Source organism: Eumetopias jubatus, unplaced genomic scaffold (assembly GCF_037043125.1).
Source record: "Eumetopias jubatus isolate StellerSeaLion01/CBP00866 unplaced genomic scaffold, mEumJub1_p1.0 scaffold_1, whole genome shotgun sequence".
In the NCBI taxonomy this organism is placed as follows: Eukaryota; Metazoa; Chordata; class Mammalia; order Carnivora; family Otariidae; genus Eumetopias; species Eumetopias jubatus.
In genome coordinates this window covers 101,533,191-101,558,017 of record NW_028274807.1, presented here as the reverse complement: position 1 = coordinate 101,558,017, position 24,827 = coordinate 101,533,191, and the positions used below count along the sequence as shown (strand labels likewise).

At 35.2% G+C, this 24,827-nt stretch overlaps 1 protein-coding gene across 2 annotated transcripts in view; it reads left to right on the top strand.

Moving 5' to 3' along the window:
* Window positions 1-16,153, top strand: part of NMD3 (NMD3 ribosome export adaptor) — a 39,782-nt gene extending 23,629 nt beyond the window's left edge. For both annotated transcript variants that reach the window (XM_028103100.2, XM_088025592.1), the window contains exons 8-16: window positions 3,436-3,514; window positions 4,204-4,300; window positions 6,372-6,489; window positions 7,592-7,737; window positions 10,360-10,472; window positions 11,280-11,352; window positions 13,187-13,293; window positions 14,243-14,313; window positions 14,745-16,153. In XM_028103100.2, the coding sequence (XP_027958901.1) occupies window positions 3,436-3,514; window positions 4,204-4,300; window positions 6,372-6,489; window positions 7,592-7,737; window positions 10,360-10,472; window positions 11,280-11,352; window positions 13,187-13,293; window positions 14,243-14,313; window positions 14,745-14,878 (938 nt within the window). In that variant the 3' untranslated portion in view covers window positions 14,879-16,153. The remainder of the gene's footprint in view (window positions 1-3,435; window positions 3,515-4,203; window positions 4,301-6,371; window positions 6,490-7,591; window positions 7,738-10,359; window positions 10,473-11,279; window positions 11,353-13,186; window positions 13,294-14,242; window positions 14,314-14,744) is intronic.
* Window positions 16,154-24,827: the final 8,674 nt, after the last annotated feature.

Below are 24,827 nucleotides of genomic sequence, written 5' to 3'. Positions count from 1 at the left end.
CATTATTGTCTCTTTTTGTTCATAGCCATTCTAGAGGGTGGTGTAAAGTGATGTCTCATTTTGTGGTTTTACTTGCATTTCCTATTGACTAATGATGTTGATCATCTTTTCATGAGGTTATTAGCCATTCCTGTATCTTTTTGGGGGACATAACTATTCAGATCTTCTTCCTATATTTTAATTGGATTGTTTGTCTTACTAAATTTTAATTTTTTTTAATATATTCTGGATACGAGTTCCTCATCATATATATGATTTGTGGGTATTTTCTCATAGCCCGTAGCCTGTCTTTTCATTGTCTTAATGTTGTCTTTTTTTTACTGTGATATGAACACTTAACATGAAATCTTCTCTCTTAACAAAATTTTAAGTATATTTACATTATTGTTGACTATAGTACAATGTATAGCAGATCTCTAGAGCCTTTTCATCTTGCTTAACTGAAGCTTTATGCTCATTAATTGGTAACTCCCTATTTCCCCCTCCTCTCAGCCCCTGGCAGCCATCATTCCACTCTTTGATTCTGTGAATTTGAATATTTTCGATACAAGTGGAGTCAGGTAGTATTGGTCTTTCTGTGACTGGTTTATTTCATTTAGTATAATGTCCTCAAGGTTCACCCATGCTGTTGCATAATGCAGAATTTCCTCCCTTTTTAAGGCTGAATAGAATTCCATTGTATGTACACACAACATTCTATCTATTCCTCTGTTGTGGAAACAACCCAAATGCCCATCATCTTGGCTACTGTGAGCAGTGCTGCAATAAACATGAGAGTGCTGATATATCTTTGAGATTCTGATTTCAGTTCTTCTGGATAAATACTTAGACGTGGGATTAATGGAACATATGGTAGTTCTATTTTTAATTTTTTGAAGACCCTCCAGGCTATTTTTCATAGTGGCTGCACTGTTTCGCATTTCCACTGGTGTACAAGAGTTCCAGTTTTCCTGTATCCTCATCAATACTTGTTTTCTGTTGTTGTTGTTTTAATAATGGCCATCCTAATGAGTATGAAGTGATACCTCGTAGTTTTGATTTGCATTTGCCTGATAATTTTGACCTTGAGCATTTTTCATATACTTGTTGGCCATTTATATGTCTTATTTGGAGAAATGTCTATATAGTTCCTCTGCCCATTTTTAAAATTTAAACATTTTAACTAATCAGGTTATTAGTTTTTTTCCTGTTGAGTTGTAGGAGTTCCTAATATTTTTTGGAGATTAACTCCTTATCAGATATATATGGTTTGCAAACGTTTTCTCCCTTTTTGGAGGTTTCCTTTTCACTGCGTTGATGTTTCTTTTGCTGTGCAGAAGCTTTTTAGTTTGATGTAGTCCCAGTTGTTTGTTTTTGTTGCCTGTACTTTTGGTGTCATATTCATGAAATCATTGCCAAGACCAGTGTCACAAAGCTTTTCTCCCTCTGTTTTCTTCTGGAGGTTTTATAGTTTCAGGTCTTTCGTTTGATTCTTTAATCCATTTTGAGTTGATTTCTGTGAATGGTGTAAAACAGGTCCAGTTTCATTCTTTTGCATGTAGATATTCAGTTTTCTCAATACCATTTGTTGAAGAGATTATCTTTTCCCAAGGGTGTAATTTTTAGCACTTGGATATCAGTTGACCCTAGATATGTGGATTGGTTTCTGGGTTCTCTGTTCTGTTCCAGTGGTTATTAGGACTGTCTTTTTGTCATTACCAAACTGTTTTGTTTACAGTAACTTTATATTTTGAAGTCAGGAAGTGTGATGTCGTTTGAATAGCAAAAGTTTAAAATTTTGAAGTCCAGTATGTAATTTTTTTTATTTTATCCAATATGCTTTTGGTTGTCATGTTTGAGAACTCTTTTAAGTCAGTGTTACAAAGATTTTCTTCTGTGTTTTATAGTTTTAGCTCTTAAATTTGGGTCTCACCCTTTTTGTGTTGTTTTTTGTGCATGGTGTGAGGTAAGAGTCTAAATTCATCTTTTTCCATGTGGATATCCTGTTTTCGCAATGAAAAGACTATCCTTTCCTCAATGAATTCTTTGAAGTCTCTGTCAAAGATCTGTTGACTGTACATGTCAGTTTAGTTCCAGCTTCTCGAGTTTGTCCTGTTGATCCGTGTATCTGTCCTGTGCTAGTACCGCACTGTCTTGACTAAAGTTATCAGGTTTTGAAATTGGGAAGTATAAGTTCCCACCCACTTTGTTCATCTTCGGAATTCTTTCGGCTATTCTGAGTTAGTTTGGAAGAGTATTTCTATAAGAATTTCCTAGCAGGTAGGTGTGTTTTTAATTATCCATTTGTTGCTGATTTTTAATGGTACTGCATTGTGATCAGATAATACTGTCTAATAATTCATACTGTTTAGAATTTATTGAAATTAAAAAATTGTACATGATTGTTTTATGAATATTCTGTGAGTTTTTAAAAATAATATGTATTCTTGGGACCGTGTTCTATAATCTCAGTTAAATCAACCTTGAGAGTTATTCAAGTTCTATGTATCCTTCCTATTTTTAGTCAGTTTGGTCATTTTGTTTTTGTTTTCTTTTTTATTTTATTTAAATTTAATTAACATATAATGTATCATTAGTTTCAGTGGTAGAGTTCAGTGATTCATCAGTTGCGTATAACACCCAGTGCTCATTACTTCAAGTGCCCTGCTTAATGCCCATCACTGTTTCCCCATCCCCCACAGGCCTCCCATCCAGCAACCCTGTTTGTTTCCTATAGTTAAGAGTCTCTTACGGTTTGTCTTCTCTCTGATTTCGTCTTATTTTATTTTTCCCTCCCTTCCCCTATGATCCTGTTTTGTTTCTTAAATTCCACATATGATTGAAATCATGTAATTGTCTTTCTCTCATTGACTTACTTTGCTTAGCATAATACCCTCTTGGTCATTTTATTTTTGATAGTCTCATACTAGCCTCCCACAGTGATTGCACATGTGTTAACATTTATTAATTTCTTTTTTCTTTTTAATAGTTTTTGTTTTCTGCATCTCAGTGCTATGTTATTAGATGCATTCCTATTATCTTCATGGGAGATTATTATATAAAATACACTTCTGTGTAGTTCCCGCCCCTTTTTTTAAGTAGGCTCCATGCCCATTGTGGAGCCCAATGTGGGACTTGAACCCACAACCCCAAGATCAAGACCTGAGCTGAGATCAAGAGTCGGATGTTTAACCAACTGAGCCACCCAGGTGCCCCATTTCTCTCCCCCTTTGATCTTGAATTTTATTTTGTCTGAAATTAAAATTTTGAATCTTGTTTTCTTTTGTTATTATTTGTCTGATTTGTCTTATCTTTTTGTTGTCTTAATTGATACATTTTTTATGTTTTCTAATAATTTGTTTACTACACATTTAATTTGTGATATAGTCATGTTAGTAGAGGAAAGTCTTACTTTGCAGAATTATTTTCATGTGGCTTTTCTTATTCTTTTTAAAGATGGTCTGGATTTCTATTATTCCTCAAAACAGCATGCTCAGAAAATGGTAGAATTTCTTCAGTGTACAGTTCCCTGTAGGTATGTTCTGAACCTAAATGTGATTAAATCCAAAGAGCTGGGAATGAATGTAAATCATGTCCATTCTTCAGGCTTAGACTACATCTCTTATGTTAAAAAGTTTAAAATTGTAATAGGAATATTTACATAATTAGTAAGCATCTATTGGATTAGCCACTTTACAGGAATTATTAGCCAAAGAGTATGTAAGAATCTCTTTAGGGAGCTAGACCTCACACTGTGATAAGTACTATAGTGCTAAACCTTTGAATGTATTTAAATAATACAAAAGAAAGATGGGGGTACAGGGCTTTGGGGACAAGCTTCATGGAAGAAGAAGAAATTTCCTAAAATGGGAAATTTTCAAAGGTAGAGTTTATAGTGAAATGTGAGATTAGTGTGAACAAAGACTTGTGGTGGACAATGTGTGGCTTTTAATGGATGCTATATATAGACTACATTCGTCTGAGCCAAGTGCATGTTTTAGAGGTTTTGAGTAGATAAAATTGAAAAGAGGTAGGGTGCAGTTGGATTGGTGAAGGTTTTGAAATGTAAGTGGATGAAATTAGGCTTTGCCATAGCAGGCATCAGAATGCAGTTTCAGACCTTGGACAGTAATCATTTGATTTGATAAAAATTGATATTCCCTAGACTACAATAAGTAGGAACCTTTATGTCTTTTTATTACTATGAACTTTTTTTCTTAACAGACACAAAACCTCACAGAGATTGATCTCTCAGGATATCCATAGTAACACATACAATTACAAAAGCACTTTTTCTGTGGAAATTGTTCCAATATGCAAGGTACTTTTTCTCATTTAATTAATCCATGTCTATAAAATACTACAGGTAATTAATTGGTTTGTATGTAATTATTAGCTCTTGATTTCCTTGTGGGATTGGTTAAAAATTTAGAATAACTTCTTAAAGGATTCCTTTCTGACGTATTCAGCCATATTAAAAAAGATGTTAAATAATTATGCTTAAAATTATAAATTGACATACCTTTCACTTTGGTATACTAACTAAAGGCCTGGTTGCAGTTTTTTAATGTTCATATTCCTTAAAATTTGTGATCCTGGTGGACACACAAAAAGTTTGAATACAGGAAATGACATTAAAATAAATATCAGTGAACCACTTTGTAGAATATGTATAAAATGGATTTTGGCATGATAAAATTAAACAGTATTGTAGAAATGAAATTGTAGAATCATTTTTTTGTGATTTAAAAACAATCTGAATAAAACTTAAAATGTAGATTATGATTTCATTTCATTGGATTAAGGTAAAACCCTGCTTCAAACATATAAATGAATTAAAATGCAACAAATAGTTACTGAGGATCTACTATAGAGAGAGTAGTGTATTAAGGATTATTATTTAGAGGTCTCTGCCATACAGGAACTTATATGTCAATATCTACTAATAACAATAAGTGCCATAATTTATTGTGAGCATTCCATATAAAGTTAGTGTCTAAGTATTTGAGTATATTTCACTTCTTCATGTCTTGTTATACCTGGGGTAAATCATTTCATCATTTTGAACATGAGGAAATTGAAGCTTGGGGAGGTTAGATGACTTTACCCAGAGTTACATAACTCCAAAATGAAGCCAGGATTTGTGCCTAGGTCTGTGACTCTAAAGCTTTAAAAATACTATACTAATTTATGGTGCAGTGTATAGTAACAGGGATGAAATGATAGTGTAAAACAGGATCAGCAGGGACACCTGGCTCGCTCAATTGGTAGAACATGTGACTCTTAATCTCAGGGTCATGAGTTCAAGCCCCATGTTGGGCATGGAGCCTACTTTAAAAAAAAGTAGTGTCAGCAAACTTTTTCTCTAAAGGGCCAGATAGTGAATGTTTTTGCTTTCAGCCCCAGTAGTCTATTTTGTAACTATTCAGCTCTGCTCTTATTTTACATAAGTAGCCATAGATAATAGGTAAATGAATAGCCAAGGCTATGTTCCAGCAAAACTATTTACATAAATGGTGTGGGCCAAATTTAGCCTGAGGGTCATATTTTGCAGACCCCTGGTTTAAAACTGAACATTTTCCTGGTACAAAGCCTGGGAAGTGTGAATCTAAGTGTGATGCCATCTTTAGGCCATGGGTTAAGTGCTTTGAGTGATTCATGAAAGTATCTGAATAAATGCACAATGTAAGAGTATTTTCATTTAATCTGTTGAGATTCTTCCTAAGTGAAAAACAAAGTACTGGACTAGGTGCTATTAGAGATGCACAGAACGCCCCCCCAGTGGAGGAGCCTATGATTGTGAATTGATACAGCTTAAAATATAACCCAGATCTTTTTGTATTTTAATACAGTTTAAAAACAGGTAACTACATTGCTGGTAATATCTCCTAATGTACACATGGACATACGTGCTTTTTGGGCATTAAATTTTTGATTACCTATTGGTGCATGTAGCCATGAAAAAGAAACATATGGCTCCTCTGAAATTTATTTTTTATGGAAATTGAAAGAAGTCACAGGTAGATTTAGAAAATCACTTTCCTTCAGATGCTTACAATACTTTGTTTAGAGTGTACACTGTATTACCATAGAGCAATAAGCATTCACACTTCAATAAAATTGAAATAAACTGAATACTTTGGTGAATAAGATCTGGAAAAATACTTTTAAAACATTTTTATTAAGACAGATATTTCCATCTTTAGAAGGAATAGCTTATTTTCTGTTTCTCCAAGATTTGATTCTTTTCTTTAGGCCCTTTGTTAATAAATAGAATTAACAACGTTTTGGTTTGGGTACATATACTTTGGATCAGGTTTATATTGATGAGTGTTTATTGGAGACAGTTATTTAGGATTTGCTTCACTCTAAATGTTAGTTCTTATGCCTAGGATAATGTTGTTTGTCTGTCTCCAAAACTGGCACAAAGCCTGGGAAATATGAACCAGATTTGTGTGTGTATTCGAGTGACCAGTGTCATTCATCTCATAGATCCAAATACCCTACAAGGTAAGTTTTAGGAAATATTTGCCTTGACAGTTTTGTCCAGCAAGCTGTAATAATTTATATTGCTAATTTCATCAAATATTCTCAGTAATATTGTTATGAAAAACTAGTTAAGATTTTTACTACTGTCTAATTCTTAAAAAACACTGGAATTTTTAAAGCTTTTAAGTAACCCCTGAATTTTCTATTCGAAGAAACAAGTCTGTGAATTTTAAAAAATTTACTAGGTTAGGCCATTTATTTTTACTGAAATTGACTTATTTACCTCAATTAATTTTTGTGAATAATTATTTAAGTTCATTGCCAAGTTTAGTGTATAGCAACTATTTAAAGTTTAGAACATTTCACTTATAATGCAGTAAAACATTTAGTTTAAATATGAATTTTAACTAATTTTATCATAGTACACATAATTTTTAACATTCCCTTTGTAAAACTATTTTTTAAAGAAAATCTCATATCGATAGGAGCATCTACTTGATCTTTTTTATGTATTTCCTGTAATGTAAGTTTTCTGTTATAAAAAAATCAAGTTTACATTTTTTAGAAAGTCACTTTTTCTTGTCAATTTGAATTCATAAGTCAAAGGTCTTTTTGCAGTATTGGGATGAATATCTGTCAGGTAGAACTTTATTTCCTATTAAGCAGCTAAGATGACTGATAACGTTTCTAAAGTGCCAGCACATGAAACAGCTATATAACTGAGTGGATCTGATCTTATTTACTTTTTAAATTTGTTTTCAGTAGGCTTTTTTAAGGAGTCCAACACAGGACTTGAACTCATGACCTTGAGATCAAGACCTGAGCTGAGATCAAGAGTCAGGCAGGCGCTTATTTAACCCACTGAGCCACCCAGGTGCCCTGATCTTATTCTAAAGGCACTTAGCTATGTGGGGTCCTGATGATAGTAACTACTTAAGATATTATTGACACCTGAAATTTTTCTTGTGCTATGAGAAGTTTGGGGCTGATTCGGATGATTCTAGAGAGTTGCCACTGTGGTCTCTTGACCTCATGCTTCCTAGTTCATATATATCAACTTCTTCCTAATACATTTGGTGGCTTTTGAAATACTTCATTTTTGATATTCCGTGTTTATACTTAGTTGCGGATATTGATGGAAGCACTTTCTGGAGTCACCCTTTCAATAGTTTATGCCATCCCAAACAGCTAGAGGAGTTCATTGTGATGGAATGCAGCATAGTCCGAGATCCAAAACGCAATGCAGGTGCTGGAATGATATCAAAAAAGGTAAGTTCCATCCTCCCCATCTTTTTTCCCCCCAACTTAACTGTTCTGGTCCCTCTCGTATTTTTATGTTTTTTAGTTTGTTAGTAATTCCAAAATGTGGTTCCACATAAAGCTAACACCTCATTAGGTTACAAATGCATTCCATGTTTGTATGTTATCTGTTTTTAACACGTGGTCATTGTGGTGAAATATATTAGACTTACACTATCTGGTAAGTTCATTTTTCTCTTTAATGTTAGAAACATTTTTAAAAATGTTTATTGTGAAAAAGATTTCTTAGCTTTACTCTTGTATAGGAGGACCAAAAACCTTTTTTGACTTTAAAAGTTTTCAAACATTTTGAATTTAAGTATTTGTTATATTATCACTAATTACTGAATACTTCAGTATGCGTCTCTAAAACATAGGAATTTCTACATAATCAAAGTATTATCGTTCGTATAAACTTAGTTTATATTCAGATTTCCTCGTTTGTCCCAAAATGCCTTTTATGGATTGTTCAAACTAGTATCCAGTTGGGGACCATATATTGAATGTGAATGTTATACCTCTTAAATCTTTTACTTAATAATGGCCCCCTTCACTTTTTTTTTTCCTTTATGATACCAACTTCCTAAGGCAATTAGGGCACTAATCTTATAGGTCTCTAATTGTATTCTCATGATGTTATTTATCTTCTTAATTTCTTGTATTTCTTTTAAATGAAAAGTGGATCTAAAAGACTTGCTTAAACTTAGGTTATGTTTGGCCAGAACATTTCAGAATTGACACTCTGTGCTTTTTATGATATGTTAAGTGATAGTAATGGTTGGCTATTTCACTGATAGCCAGATCTCTTCATTGTAATGTTATGATTTTTTTTCCCTTTGTTATTAGCTTACCTGTCTTCCTTCTTTCCTTTGGGTCATTCATATTGTCCCAGATTTAATCAGTGGGAACTCCCATGCCTTAAAAAAAATTTTTTTTTAACAACTTGTACTTTTTTAGAACAGTTTTAGGTTAATAGCAAAATTAAGAGGAGGTAAGAGATTTCCCATATACCTCCTGCCTCCACACATACCATAGCTTCCTCCATTATCAGTACCCACCCATCAGAGTGGTACATTTGTTAAAATTGATGAATCTACATGGATACCTGATAATGACCCAAAGTCCACAGTTTACATTATGTTTCACTCTTAGTGTTGTACATTCTTTGAGTTTGGTCAAATGTATAAGGACGTGTCTTTCATTATAGTATCATACAGGGTATTTTCACTGCTCTAAAAATCCCCTGTGCTCTGCCTGTTCATTCCTTCCTCTCTCTTAACCCCGTCAATCACTGATCTTTTTACTGTCTATTGTTTTGCAGAATTGTATATAGTTAGAATCATATAATCTATAAGTGCCAAATAACATTTCACTGTGTGGATTTACCACAATTTGCCCATTTACCTAGTGAAGGACATCTTGGTTGCTTCCAAGTTTTGGCAATTATGAATAAAGTTGCTATAAACATCCTTGTGTTTGCAGTTTTTGTAGAGATATAAGCTTTCAACTCCTTTGGCAAGTAAATACCAAGGAGCATGTTTGTGGTATCATTTGGTGAGGTATGTTTAATTTTGAAGAAACTGGTAATTCACTATTTTTTTTCCATTCTTTCCTAAATCTGGGAACTATCATTTATTTCAGTTTCTCCCTCTATCTCTTTGCGATTCCTTAATTCCCCAGTCTATAACTCTTAGTATTTTGCTCTTGATCCCATTTACATCTCTTTTTGTTAGTAAAAAGTATTGGCAAGTGCTATATTTAATTCAGCCTGGAAATTTGAAATGTCAGTCACGATTGCTTATAAAATCCTGTGTTTGAAAGGGACTTTAATGGTTTTCCAGTTTAAAATTTCCAGTTTAAAATTTCAAACTTGGGGGGTACCTGGGTGGCTCAGTTGGTTAAGCGTCCAACTCTTGATCTCAACTCGGGTTTTGATCTCAGGTCATGAGTTCAAGCCCTGCGTTGGGCTCCATGGAGCCCACTTAAAAAAAAAAAAATCAAAGTTGGGATGTTGTTTCTGCAACAGGACAAAAAGGATTATACTTCAAATAGCCCACATCCAAAATACTGATCTCATGAAGATTTGGGTTCTCTAGTAGTAGTAGTAGTAGTAGTAGTAGTGGTAGTGGTGGTGGTGGTGGTGGTGGTGCCACTGGGATTGCTAGATTGCTTTGTCTGAACCTTGGTTTTTTGAACACTGTGTGTAAAACAGGGGTTTGTTAGGATATTTTCTGGGGTGAAGATTTTTCATTTATTCTTTTTGCTTGGTCTGTATTACGTATCTCCCTGTGAAAACATTTGTTTTGAAAACTCTATATATGTCTGTATTTAGGTGATACTGTTAATGTTTTATAAAGTCTCAAATAAAATCTTAATAAAGTATTTATTTTATATATTCCTTATTGAGTCTTTCTCTTTACTCAGTACAGTAATTTGTTAATTTTGACAGTGTTTCAGAGATCTGAAAAATAAAACAATTGCTGTCTTTAAAATGAAAATTAGAAAACCAAAATCAACATTGTATTAGTTTCTATGAGATGCATTTTGAGTTATGCTTGGATTATTGAAGAGTGCATTTTCTTTCCTGTCAAGCATACCCTCGGGGAAGTCTGGGTACAGAAAACTTCTGAAATGAATACAGATAAACAGTATTTTTGTCGTACTCATTTGGGACATCTTCTAAATCCTGGAGACCTGGTGTTGGGGTTTGTATTATTTTACAGTATTTTAAACTGGCAATTAGCATTGCAAATTTTCTTTGGGAGCCAGCAAAGCTATCTAAAATACTATCAAAGATGTGTTTCCAAAAAGAATTTAAGAGTTTTAGGAGCTTTGCAGTTCACTTTATTGATAGCTAAATTAAACTAGATTGGACAGAAGCCCGTAGGGACTCCATTTTGGCCATCATCTTAAAGAATCATTTAATCCAAGATTTTGAGTAACTGAACCCTGAAGTTGTATGGTTAGATCATATTTGTAGCTTTTTTGGGGAGTGGATAGTTTTTTATTATGAATATGCTATTGCTCAAATATTTCACTTTCAAAATATGGAAGCCATATATGTAAGAATCCTTCACAGGCATAGGACAGTCTATTCTAATATGGAGCTTACCAGCATGCTGTAGGCATTACTTTTGCTCTTGTGGGTTTTGTTTTTTTTTTTACTAGAGAATGAGGGTTTTTTGTTTGTTTGTTTTATTTTTTAATTAAATGGAACCATCTAACTGAATTCTAATGTTATACTGATATATGTCTGTTTTGACTCTTTTACAAGTACATAGTAAGATGGACAGTGATGGGTAATATGTGAAACCTAGAGATCAGAATGTGTTGTTATCTTTACCCTGATCTGTAGAGGCATGTTCATTGTATAGTAAACTGCAGAACTTTTAATATGGGAAAGCATATTAAATGTTAATTCTAGAACTTTCGGGTGAACATCCATTAAATACGAAGGAATGTGGAAAGAATAAATGTTTTTGTTGTTAAGTGTTTAATTATTTTTATTTCAGGTTTGATTTGGCCAACTGTAACTTAAATGATGAGTATGTCAACAAAATGAACTCTGATAGAGTCCCAGATGTGGTAAGGCTTTAGATTTTTTCCTTTTTTCCTGTGTTAAAGAGGATTGATATAATAACACTTATGGGTAAGATGCGTTGAGTTCACATTTATGAAAATAACAAATCAATTTAGAGGTTCTTTTGAAATTACAGCTAAGCGGGGCTCCTGGGTGGCTCAGATGGTTAAGCATCTGCCTTCTGCTCAGGTCCACATCGGGCTCCTGGCTCAGCAGGGAGCCTGCTTCTCCCTCTCCCTCTGCCTGCTCATGCTCTTTCTCTCTCTTTTTGTATCTCTGTGTCTCAAATGATAAATAAAATCTTAAAAAAAAAGTAAAAAAAAAGATTGCAGCTAAGGTATAATGGCAAAAGTCTTCATATTTAATCATGTGTCTTTGTGGGGAAAATCCAAGATTTATTGAGTTTTTCGTTGCTCTTATAATTGAATTTCCATTCTCTGTCAAAATGCTTGATACCATCTGTAGAGCAAAAATAAATTTGCAGCTAAAAATGATGACCATTAGAACTTAATTTAGGTTCATTCTTCTTGGCTCAGCTTATTTCATATATTGTTCAGTTAAAGTGTTTAGAATTAAAACCATTATTCAGATTTTTCAGGTTTGCATGTAATTGCAGTTGAAAATAATCTTTACAATGTTGAGTTTTAGAGAAAGAATGTTTCTTCTGAAAAAAGCCTGTAAGCCTGTTAAATTCTAACATGAGTTTATTAGAATCATAAACAAGAGTGAATGTGAGAGACCCTAATTCCTGCCTGCTTAATCTTCACTAATCTCTTTAGATGTGAGCAAAAATGAAGTCATGGAATAAGAAGGACTCCCCCTCTCACCACCCGGTTGTGCTTTTATTAATTAGTAAATTAGGAAATAGAAGCACAGTTTAGATAAAAGCCTAACAGAGTCCTAAGAGGCTATCAAGACAGTCTCATACAAGATTTTGTATTGTGTAAAATTATTTTTATTACACAATTTTTTAAACTGTCCCAGGACATACATTTTGTAAAAGATAAATATAGTTCTACAACTGCTTCTTAGTAGTCATAAAAGGGAGGGAAAATGTCTGCCTGTGGTAATATTTCAGGATGATTATGTGAATGGTAGCTGAGAACTGAACTTTGCTATAAAGAAAGACACCAGGGGTGCCTGGGTGGCTCAGTCGTTAAGCATCTGCCTTCTGCTCAGGTCATGATCCCAGGGTCTTGGGATTGAGCCCCGCATCGGGCTCCCTGCTCAGTGGGAAGCCTGCTTCTCCCTGTCCCACTCTCCCTGCTTGTGTTCCCTCTCTCACTGTGTCTAAAGAAAGAAAGAAAGATAACAGAGGGGCGCCTGGGTGGCTCATTCAGTTAAGCGGCTGCCTTTGGCTCAGGTCATGATCTTGGGGTCCCTAGGATTGAACCCCGCATCAGGCTGTGCACTCAGTGGGAAGTCTGTTACTCCCTCCCCCTCTGCCACTCCCCCCCACTAGAGCTCGCTTGCTCGCACTCTCTCGCTCACTCAAATAAATAAAATCTTAAAAAGACACTAGAAATGTGAAGTTTTTGGTATAAAAAAGCAATTTAATTTTGAATCACTGGAAAATTTCAATTATTAAATTTTAACAGTTATGAAAATAATGGCAGAATGCATTTTTGTAAAATACTAAGTACATGTAGAAAAATATTGCAAGTTTTCTTGACACTACCTCTTGATCCCTACTTTTGTCTCCTAAGATGGAACCACTGTCATCAGTCTGGTGACTTTCTGGCTTTCTCATAGTCTTTCATTTTTTAACTTTGTTGGACTTTGAGGCCTCTTCATTCCCATTTTTTTTTTTAACTTTGCAAATATTGCTGTTACTTTTAGGTATTAATCAAGAAGAATTATGACCGTACCAAACGTCAGCGTCGTAGAAATTGGAAACTGAAAGAGCTTGCAAGAGATAGAGAAAACATGGATACAGATGATGAAAGGTCCTACTTTAAACCTTATGTATTGTCTCAAAGGAAATCCTTATAATAAATCTGTATTGTTTTTATATATAGTTATCACATGATTGTTGCATTCAGTATTAGTTTTGTATTCTTATTGTGTTAACTGAATCAGTGTAAGAGGCTGTTGTGTCAATTAAATCAGTATAAGAGAATATAATGATATATATGTATATATATGTAATATATATATTAATATTATTATTTCATGGGTTTTGGCCTGAGAATTGCAGCATTATTGTAAACAGTGCATTTGAAAAGCTAAAATAAGTACTTTGTGGATATCACAAATAACAAGTGAGTACTTGTGACTTGGGACAAAAAGAAAAGCCCATTGATATCAAATATGCTATTTTTCAAACAACTTAAGGAGAAACGAAGATGTTGTGTTCTAGAAAAGTATATTGTACAATTCAGAAGTGGCCTTAATGATGGTGAAGACACTGATATCTAAAAAAAATGAAGAGTTTAAGTAAAATTGTGTCATGAAATGTGAGTGGGAAATAGTAATACTTCCAAAATACAATCTCATAAGGTAATTTAAAATAAGTATTTACAAATATATATTGTGAAGTTAATTAGATATTGTATGTACATATTTATTTCAACTATAGTCTTAAAATTGTATGTATTTTAACTTGGCCACAAGACTTTGGGGGGGGGATGGTAAAGTGGAGAATGTTTTCTTGTCTTATATTTAATATTACCTTATATTCAAGTATGTATTTTTTTAATCATGTAATTTTGAAAGAAAAGATTTTTTTTAACTTGTTAGTATTTAAATAACATCCGTATTTGACCTTCAGATATTATTTTTAAAGATTTTAATACTTGGAACACATTTATCTTATAGTGCTGAAAATGAAGAAAACATAACTTCTATTTTGTTGGTAAAGATGAAATAGTTAAATGTTTCTTTATCCTTCTGTAGGCAATACCAAGATTTCCTTGAAGATCTTGAAGAAGATGAGGCAATTAGAAAAAATGTAAACATTTATAGAGGTTAGTGTTTTAGGAGTGTTTAAGTTGTATCTTTTGCTTTTGTATAGATATATTACCCCAGTATAAGTATTTTGATATCTTAAACTTTCTTTCCATTAATGACTTCTGTTTGTTTTTAAAACTTGACTAAACATTTACAAAAAATAAAAATACTTGCAGAACAGTAAGACTTATTAAAATGTTGTTTTACCACATTTGATATTATTTGTATCCTGCTATAATCCCTCAAGTTCCTGATTCTTATACTAATGGATATTTATTCATACATTTATGTAGTTCATTCATTTAGTGACTATAAATGCCTGCTCCAGATAGGATACAAGAACTGCAGATACAATATGGGTAAATAACAGTAATGATGGTGGGGGAGGCATTTTGCATATTTCCACATTTGTATTTATTTGAAATCCTCCTTGTATTTTTTTTTTTAGATTCAACCGTTCCTGTGGAAAGTGACACAGATGATGAAGGAGCCCCTCGAATTAGTCTGGCTGAGATGCTTGAAGACCTGCACATTTCCCAAGATGCTACTGGTGAAGAAGCTGAATCGATGATGACACAGTGAGATTGTGTTGTAGATGATTTCCATGTCTGTAGACTCAGGATGTTGGATGAAATAACTTTCATTGTCTATTCCGCCTATGCTTCCATATTGAGAAAGGAGAAATTTAGTTTTAAACTTCAATAAATAGGACTGTTTTGATTGCTCACTCAAAGCACTGAACGAGATTGATAGCTTTGAAGTTTTTGGATAAAAGATTATGGAGAATGTAATTATTAATGATATTTAGGCCATTTTATGTGTGGAATTTTTTAAGTTTGCCTTTTTAGGATACCCTAGTATTTTCGCATACTGTAGCATCGGATTTGAAATCTCAAAAGTTGTGATGCCTTGGAGATTACCTAAATCTTCAAGTATAAAACAAGCTTTTACATTCTTTTTGCATTGATGGCTTTAGTAAAAGAGCATATGAAGAATCATTTTTATATGAACTTGTTAATGCACTTTGATCCACTTTAGATCATTTTTATGTCATTGGGATAGGTAAGTCGGGGTTCAGTTTGTTACTGGACATTCAGGGGGAAGTTAATCTATTTTATTCATAATATTAACATCTTCAAAAGCTTAAATTGGGGTTTTTTTATTGCAGAAGAAAATATATTTAAAGTATTTGGATTTGTAGCAAACATAGATTATTTAAGGGTTAAATAACAATTTGTACTTTTGTTATATTTGCTCATGCCAGCAGCTTAGACCAGTAGCTTGCTTGTATCATAAAAATGTCTTCCTATCACTTCCAAGTATTTTTGCTTTTGAAATTTTGGTTTACAAATTGAGAAGGAATTTTCTTTATATAAGTTTCTGTCATTGAATGTATCACCATCAAAAAGAATATTAAGATCCAGCACATAGGTGACGAAATAATAAAAATGATCTTTATGCTTTATAAAACCATGAGTCAGACTTGAAAAAGGAATGCCTTCCACATCCTTGAATGAAAAGCATTGGCTTCAGTTTTTTAAAGTGTTTTGAGAATGAAATCTTAAGATCCTATTTCCATAAGCAAGATTAGACTTAATAAGTATGCCAGAACTAAAAGCTAATTCATAAACTCTAGGTATACCACCACATAAGGAAATTGAGTAAGCGATGAATGGAGCATTTCCTTTTTTTAAGATTAGACTCCCCAATTCTGAAGTTATGGATAAAGGTTTGAACTTTATATAGTCGTTGCTGTTCGGTCTGCATATTTAGTTAAAATTTTCATTTGTGATTTGTGTTTACCTCTTCTATGTCAAGACTTGAAAAAGCATGAAAATAAAAACATTCTCCCCTTTTTTTGTGTGTCCTTGAAGTGATTGTATTAGTGTTATATTTAAGTGACAGAGTATCTTATGTACTATTCCTAGGTGGAATTATTTAAGTACTTGTCATATGATTTTCTCACTGAGAAATATAATTTCCCACTAATTTAGTCTTACTCTTTTTGATGTTGTCTTTATGAGTAATGAAACCTGTTGGTTGAAAGAAGGCTGTGACAAGGTGAAGGAATGTAGGTAATAGAAAAACTAATAAGCCAAGTTCTCAGAGTTACACAGCCTTGATAAACCTACCATTTTAGAGTATAGTTACTCTAAAGTTCCCAGGCTATGGGTTCCCAAGTACTCTTGTTATTGTCCCAGAGTTGATACATTTTGGGAAGGCTGGTATTAATCAAATTTTCAAAAAGCTGGTTTATAATATAGGAGTGATTTCTAAGCCAGTATGATCAGTTAGCTTCTTTTGTAGTCAGATCTTCACTTGAAGGTGTTGTTTTGTAGTTGAAAGTCATTTTATGAGCAAGCAAACAGTTGAGGGAGAGAGTTACTTGTATAATTCAGATATTTAACAGCATCAAGCTAATCCTTGCCACAGTAGAATCTAGAACTCCAGGCTGAGTGCCAAGACTAGACACTACTCCTCTGTACTCAATACTGAGAAAGGGCCAAGTTTTCCCTGGACTATTTTAGTAAAATGTGTTTATATTGATTCTGTCCTTTAGATTACTTGATCTGTTATTTTTAGCCCAAGGATGTTACTTTTTCTTAATTAAATTTTGAGGGGCACCTGGGTGGCTCAGTTGGTTAAGCATCTGCCTTCAGCTCAGGTCATGATCCCAGGGTCCTGGGATTGAGCCCCACGTCGGGCTCCCTGCTCAGCCGGGAGCCTGCTTCTCTGCCCTTCTCCTCTGCTCATTCTCTCTCTCTCTCTCTGAAATAAATAAATACAATCTTAAAAAATAATAACTTAATTTTGATATAATTTCAGACTAAGTTATAAGAATATTACAAAGAATTCCTGGATACCCTTCACTCAGATTTGCCAAATGCAAATGCTCACTTCATTTGCTTTCTTTGTAATTAATTTTTCCTGAACCATTTAAAGTAACCCCCCAAATATTTCAGTGTCTCCCCCCTCCGCCCAAGAACAAGGAATTTTCTTTTTTTTTTTTAAAGATTTTATTCATTCATTTGACAGAGACACAGTGAGAGAGGGAACACAAGCAGGGGAAGCAGGAGAGGGAGAAGCAGGCTTCCCGCAGAGTGGGGAGCCCGATGTGGGGCTTGATCCCAGGACCCTGGGATCATGACCCGAGCTGAAGGCAGACGCTTAACGACTGAGCCACCCAGGCGCCCCAGAACAAGGAATTTTCTTATATAACCATAGTGCAATGATCAAAATCAAAAATTAACATTAGCATAGTACTGATATTTAATCAGTGGTCCATATTGGAATTTTGTCAGTTTGTCCCAACTACAAAGTCTTTTATAGAAAAAATAAATCTAGGATTGTGTGTTGCACTGGGTTCTCATATTTCTTTTCTTTTCTTTTCTTTTTAAAGATTTTATTTATTTATTCATGAGAAATGGGGGGAGAGAGAGAGGCAGAGGGAGAAGCAGGCTCCCAAGGAGCAGGGAGCCTGATGTGGGACTCGATCCCAGGACTCTGGGATCACGACCCGAGCCGAAGGCAGACACTCAACCATCTGAGCCACCCGACTTCTTTCATCTGGACCAGTTCCTGAGTTTTTACATCTTATGTAATTGGCATTTTTGAAGAGTCCAGGCCAGTTATTTTGTAGAATGACATCAATTTGGGCTTCTTTGATATTTTTCTCATGATTAGATTTAGGGTAAACCCTTTTAGCAGGACTAGAAGTGATACCAAATTCCCAGAAGTAATACCAGATTCTCAGTGCATTTGTATGATTTGTGCTGTTGATTAGTCCACATGTCCCTAAGCTTCCTTGGTTATTAGTTGGTTTTCTGTTTTAAGGAATTAGAGGATTTATTCCTTTATAATCATTATTTTTGCTTGATTTTTCTTTTTAAATTTATTTTTAACTTACAATGAAATTCAGTCTTGTAATTTACAGTTCCATAACTTTCAACACATGTAGATTCATGCAGTTACCACCATAATCAAAACAGAACAGTTTTATCATTCCCCTAATCCCCCCCAAATTCCCTTTGCTACCCCTTTGTTTTCAAGCCATTTCCTCATCCTTAACCACCCACCACCCACCCTGCAACTTCTGAGATGTTCTCTGACCTCATGGTTTGTTTTTTCCAAAATATGTGAATAAAATCATATAGTATGTGGCCTTTGAGCTGTTTTCACAACATGGTGCACTTGAGATTCATCCAAGGTGTTGTATATATCAAGAGTTTGTTTCTTTTTATTTTGAGTAATACGGAGTTCCACAGTTATCCATTCCCCTGTTGACATTTGAATTTCTAGGTTTTGATGATTAGGAGTAAAGCTGCTGTGAATATTTCTATACAAGTTTTCATTCTACTTAGGTAAAAAAGTAGGGATGGGATTGTTGGATCCTATTGTAAATGTATATTTAACTTTATAAAAAGTTTGCCAGACTGTTTTTCTGAAGTGATTTGTGCCATTTTACTTTTCCACTGGCAGTATGTGAACATTTCAGTTACTCTGCATCCTCACCACTACTTGGTGTTGCCAGGTTTTTTTAAAGCCATCCTAACAGGTGGATGGTGGTGTCTTCTTGTAGTTTTTTTTTTTTTTTTTAATTTTATTATGTTATATTAGTCACCATGCATTACATCATTAGTTTTTGATGTAGTGTTCCATGATTCATTGTTTGCTTATGTATAACACCCAGTGCTCCATGCGACACTTGCCCTCCTTAATACCCACCACCGGGCTAACTCATCCCCCCACCCCCCTCCCCTCTAGAACCCTCAGCTTGTTTCTCAGAGTCCATAGTCTCATGGTTTGGAGATCTCCCCATCAGATTTCCCCCCCTTCATTTTTCCCTTCCTGCTCTCTTCTTTTTTTTTTTCTTTTAAACATATAATGTATTATTTGTTTCAGAGGTACAGGTCTGTGATTCATCAGTCTTAAACAATTCACAGCGCTCACCATAGCACATACCCTCCCCAATGTCCATCACCAGCCACCCCATCCCTCCCACCCCCCACCACTCCAGCAACCCTCAGTTTGTTTCCTGAGATTAAGACTCTCTTATGGTTTGTCTCCCTCTCCGGTTTCATCTTGTTTCAATTTTTCCTCCCTTCCCCTATGATCCTGTGTCTTGTTTCTTAAATTCCTCATATCAGTGAGATCATATGATACTTGTCTTTCTCTGATTGACTTATTTCGCTTAGCATAATACCCTCTAGTTCCATCCACGTCATTGCAATCTTCTTGTAGTTTTAATTTGCATCTCCCTAATGGTTAATTATGTTGAGCATCTTTTCATGTGCTTTGTTACTCATATAACTTTATTGGTAGAATGGCTGTTCACATCTTTTGTCTTTACTTGGAAATTGGGTTTGTTTCCTTATAGGTTGAATTTTTAAATTTTTAAAATTTTTATTTTATTTTTTTAAAAGATTTTATTTATTTATTTGACAGAGAGAGACACAGAGAGAGGGAACACAAGCAGGGGGAGTGGGAGAGGGAGAAGCAGGCGGGAGCCCGATGCGGGGCTCCATCCCAGGACCCTGGGATCATGACCTGAGCCAAAGGCAGACGCTTAACGACTGAGCCACCCAGGCGCCCTGAATTTTCAATTTTTTTTAAAGATATTATTTATTTGAGAGAGTGAGAGAGAGCACAAGCAGGAGGAGGGGCAGAGGGAGAAGAAAAAAACAGGCTCCCCCCTGAGCAGGGAGCCCGATACGGGGCTTGATCCTGGGACTCCGGGATTGTGACCTGAGCTGAAGGCAGAGGTTTAACTGACTGAGCCACCCAGGCGCCCCTGAATTTTTAATTTTGATGCTCACGTTGTCCCAGAATTAGCCAGTGGGTACCCCATCAATCTGGCTTCTATGTCCTTTTGATAGGCTCTTATGTGGAAATGTTGGGGTTCAGGAGTGACCGGTCAAGAAAGAATTCTTGAGGCATCTTCAGTGCAAACAGGGTGGTTTTATTAAAGCATGGTGACAGGACTCGTGGGCAGAAAGAGCTGCCCCAGAGTTGTGAGGAGTGAATGACCATATATTGGGAGGGGGTTAGGGATAGCCTAAGTCTCTCAGGAATTTTGGAAGCAAGGCTTCCAGGGCCTTGAGGGGCTAGCTGTTACTAGGAAAAGTGTAATTTACTACTGTCTAGTAAAACCTTAGTCATGAAACCCTTCAGATGTGTATCAATGGGCCATATGCTTGGAGGATGTTTGGGGGTGGGGGTAGAGATAAAAGAAGTTTCCAATTATATGTTTGGTTTTTTTTAAAGATTTTATTTATTTATTTGACAGAGAGACAGCGAGAGAGGGAACACAAGCAGGGGGAGAGGGAGAAGCAGGCTTCCCGCGGAGCAGGGAGCGATACCAGAGCCCTGGGATCGGGACCTGAGCTGAAGGCAGACGCTTAACGAATGAGCCCCCCAGGCGCCCCTCCAATTATGTTAAAGGAGATCTATGGAGGTCAGGTTAATGTCAAGCTAAGATTGCCTTTCGCCCTTAGCAAAGTATAAACATTGAGGCATTTTGAGTTCCTAGAGGAAGGTCGCTCTGCCTGTCTTAAGGACTTATCAATGCTGTTAAGTTGTAAGGGAATTTATTTTTTTTCTTCTGTCTTTGTTCTCCACATTATTGTCCTTGTATTTGATCTTGTTCGTGGATACTGATGTTTTAATATAACTCTTTGGGCAGGTTTTGGGTTTCCCTTGCTCAGGCCCCACTCTACTCTTGGCTTATTTTCATGATACAGACCAATTTACCTAAAAATAGAGGAGTCTCAGTTGAGTCACCCTGTGAGTTAAGGAGTCATGAAATGGCATCATAAAAAGCACAGATAGAGGCAATTCATTCTGTTTATCAATTCTGTCACATGTTGAAATAACTTGAGCAGTGGAGTGGTAAGCCTGGATGAAGGCAAGAAGTCAGTCTCAATATCTCTTTGAACTTCAAAGTAGTGTGCGGAAAATACTCAGTTTTAGTTCTCTGACTTGACACATTTTGAAAGAACTGCTTTATTACTTAGGGAAAAGGTATGTGATTCATGATACCTTCTGGTAAAACAAGTTCTCTGTAATACGTAAAACTTATTAGGTGTGGGTTTGGCAGCCACTGTGTTTCTTCTGTAGCCGGGCAACTTGTATTGTTATCTGATGGAGATTTTGTTTTCTTTTTTGGTGGAGTTAGCCCTGCAGTGGTGCCTGCCACACATTTTTGTTGTGACACAGTTTCACATAAATACGGCTTTTTATCATTCACTTCATAGCACTGTTGTGAAGTAATTTAGATAATATATGTACTAGCATTAGTTTATGAAGTGCTGAACAAGTAATTCTGGGGAAGCTGTATTATATAGAAATAAAAAGATATTTTGGGGTCAATTTACCTGCACCTGTTAGCTGTAGGACTTAACCTTTCTAATGTTCTATTTCCTCACATTTTAAAAAGGAATAATACTGTTCACTACACAGAGAATTGCTGAAATTCTTAGCGTACAATTCATAGCATATTGTAATTATTCAATAAATAGTGTCTGCTTTTAAAATTTATACTCACAGTTTTAGTGTTTACTGTTTAAACAAGTTGAACACTAGTTTACAAGTTTACACTTTTAGAGCAGCATAGAGCTTATCCTAGAAAATCTGTGTGGCACAGAGAGCTATAAGGACAAAAGCGTAAATTACCCTTATTTCCAGTATAAGATTATCAGTGTTAAAGTTTTGGATTTTTTTTAATAGGCTTTATTTTTTATAGTTTTAGATCTTCAGAAAAATTGGGAAGGTACAAAGACTTTCCATATATGCCACACCCAGCTTCTCCTTTTATTACTTAATGAGTCAGTGTTGTTACATTGTTAACTCAAGTCTTTTTAGTTTAGTAGTTTATTTAGATTTCTTTAGTTCCTATTTAATGTAGGTTTCCCCCCGCCAAGATCCCATTCAGGATACCATGTTAAATTTAGTTGTCATGTTTCCTTAGTTTCCCCTTGGCAGTGGCAGTTTTTCTGACTTCCCTTGTTCTTGATAGCCTTCACAGTTTTAAGGAGTGCTTGTCAAATATTTTGTAGGATACCCCACTATTGGAATTTGATGTTTTTCTCAAGGAACTGGGGTTATAGGTTACAGGTTATTGGGAGAAAGACCACAGGCAAAGTGCTATTTTCATGACATTATATCAAGGCATGGACTGTCAACATGATTTATCACTGTTGATGTTGGCCCTGATCACCTGAGGTAGTAGTTGTCAGGTTTCTCCACTGTAAAGTTACTCTTTTTTTCCCCCTTTCCATAATGTACACTTTAGAAGGAAGTCATTATGCACAGACTATACCTATGAAGTAGTGAGTCATACTGTCGCTCCTTGAGGGTGGGATATCTATATAAATTATTTGGAATTTTTCTTTATGGAAGATTTGTTTCTTTTCTCCCATGTACTAATTTGTTCAGTCATTTATTTATAGCAGTATGGATTCATGAATATTTATTTTATATTTTGGGTGATTATCTAATGCTCCTTTATTTTGTTTGAATTGTTCTAATTTTGGCCATTGTTCTCATCTTCTGCCATCCATTTATTTAATTGTTCAATTCTAGTATACAGAATTGTTAACCTGTATCCCATGAAAAACAACTTATGTGCGGTTCCTTTTGCCTTAGTCTTACAGACTGCACTCATTTCTAGAGTTACTTAGATCAGCACCTTCAGGGTGATCAGATCCCCTTCAGTGACCTTGTTTTATATATTTGTAATGCAGTTAGAATCTCTTGTCACAGTCTGAATTCAATCCCCTGACCTAAATGTTTTTTTTTAATTTGCATACATGAAGGTTCATTATTTGTACAATGAAGTATTATGGGCTTTGACAAATTGATGTTTTGCAGCCACCATTATGGTATCATAACCGAATAGTTTTAACACTGTCCTAAAAATGCCCTGTACTTCACCAATTCATCCTGAACCCCAAACCCTTGGCAACCATTGATCATTTTACCATCTCATTAGTTTTTCCTTTTCCAGAGGGTCATATAATTGGAATCCTATAATATGTAGCCTTTCATACTGGCTTCTTTCACTTAGCAATATGCCTTTAATGTTCTTTTTGTGGCTTGCTAGCTTGTTTCTTTCTACTGCTGAATAATATCCCATGCTTTGTTTATCCAGCTATTCATTCATCTTGGTTACTTCCAGCTCTTGGTGATCATGAATAAAGCTGCAGTAAACTTCCTTGTGCAGGTTTTTGTGTGAACATGGGTATTCAAATCATTTGGATAATAACTAGGAACATGTTTGCTGATCTTGTGGTAACAGTATGTTCGGCTTTGGAAGAGGCTGCCAAATGTCTTCCATAGTGGCTGTCTATTCTGCATTCACACCAACAGTGTATAAGAGTTCTTGTTTCTCTGCATCCATATCAGCGTTTGGCATTGTCAGTTTTTTGGATTTCAGCTATACTAATAGGTGGGTAGTGGTATCTCATTGTTATTTTAACTTATAGTTCCCTGATGACAGATGTCATGAGCATCTTTTTATATGCTTATTTGCCATCTGTATATCTTCTTTGATGAAGTATCTATTCAGACCTTTGGCCCATTTTTAAACTGGGTTGTTTGTTTTCTTATTGTTGAGTTTTAAGAGTTCTTTGTATATTTTGGATACAAGTTCTTTTTATCAGATATGTATCTCCTAGTCTGTGGCTTGCCTTTAAAAATATATATGAAAATAATATATGTATATTAATTATTTATATGTAATACACGTACTTCTACATGATTAGAGATCATACTGCCTATATAATTTTTTTTAACCTTCTTTTACTTCTTAGCATTATTTTATGAGTCTTTTCTAAGCCATTAAAAGTCTTATAGGGGCACCTGGGGGGCTCAGTCGTTAAGCATCTGCCTTCGGCTTGGGTCATGATCCCAGGGTTCTGGGATCGAGCCCCACATCAGGCTCCCTGCTCAGCGGGAAGCCTGCTTCTCCCTCTCCCACTCCCCCTGCTTGTGTTCCCTCTCTTGCTGTCTCTCTTTCTGTCAAAAAAATAAAATTAAAAAATAAAAATCTAAATATAATAATAAACCAACACTCCACTGGTAGATTGCAGAAATAGCCCTAATTCTTCACTTTTTCTTGTGTTTCATTCCCTTTATCCTACAGCCTACAACCAAATAATAAACATTTAAGACTTGGCAGGTCATATGGTCTCTGTCATAACTACTCTGCTATTGTAGCATGAATGAGCCATAGCCCATATGTAAATGAAAGGGAGAGGCTATATTCTAATAAAACTTAAAAAAAAGGCAGTGGGCCAGATTTTCTCTGAGGCCTGTAGTTTGCTGACCCCCGATGTAACTTTGTAGAGCCCTTTTACTCTTACCCTGGGCTTTGATGATTAGAAGGAGGTAGAAATTCTGAGCTTAGACATCTCCAGATGGCTTGGGCCTCTATCATAGCTGTGAGAACTTGCCTGGTTGCATGTTGGAAGAAGAGATACAGATCACACAGACCAGATGGCCCCAGTTGCTCTAGATGAAGGCAGCTAACCCT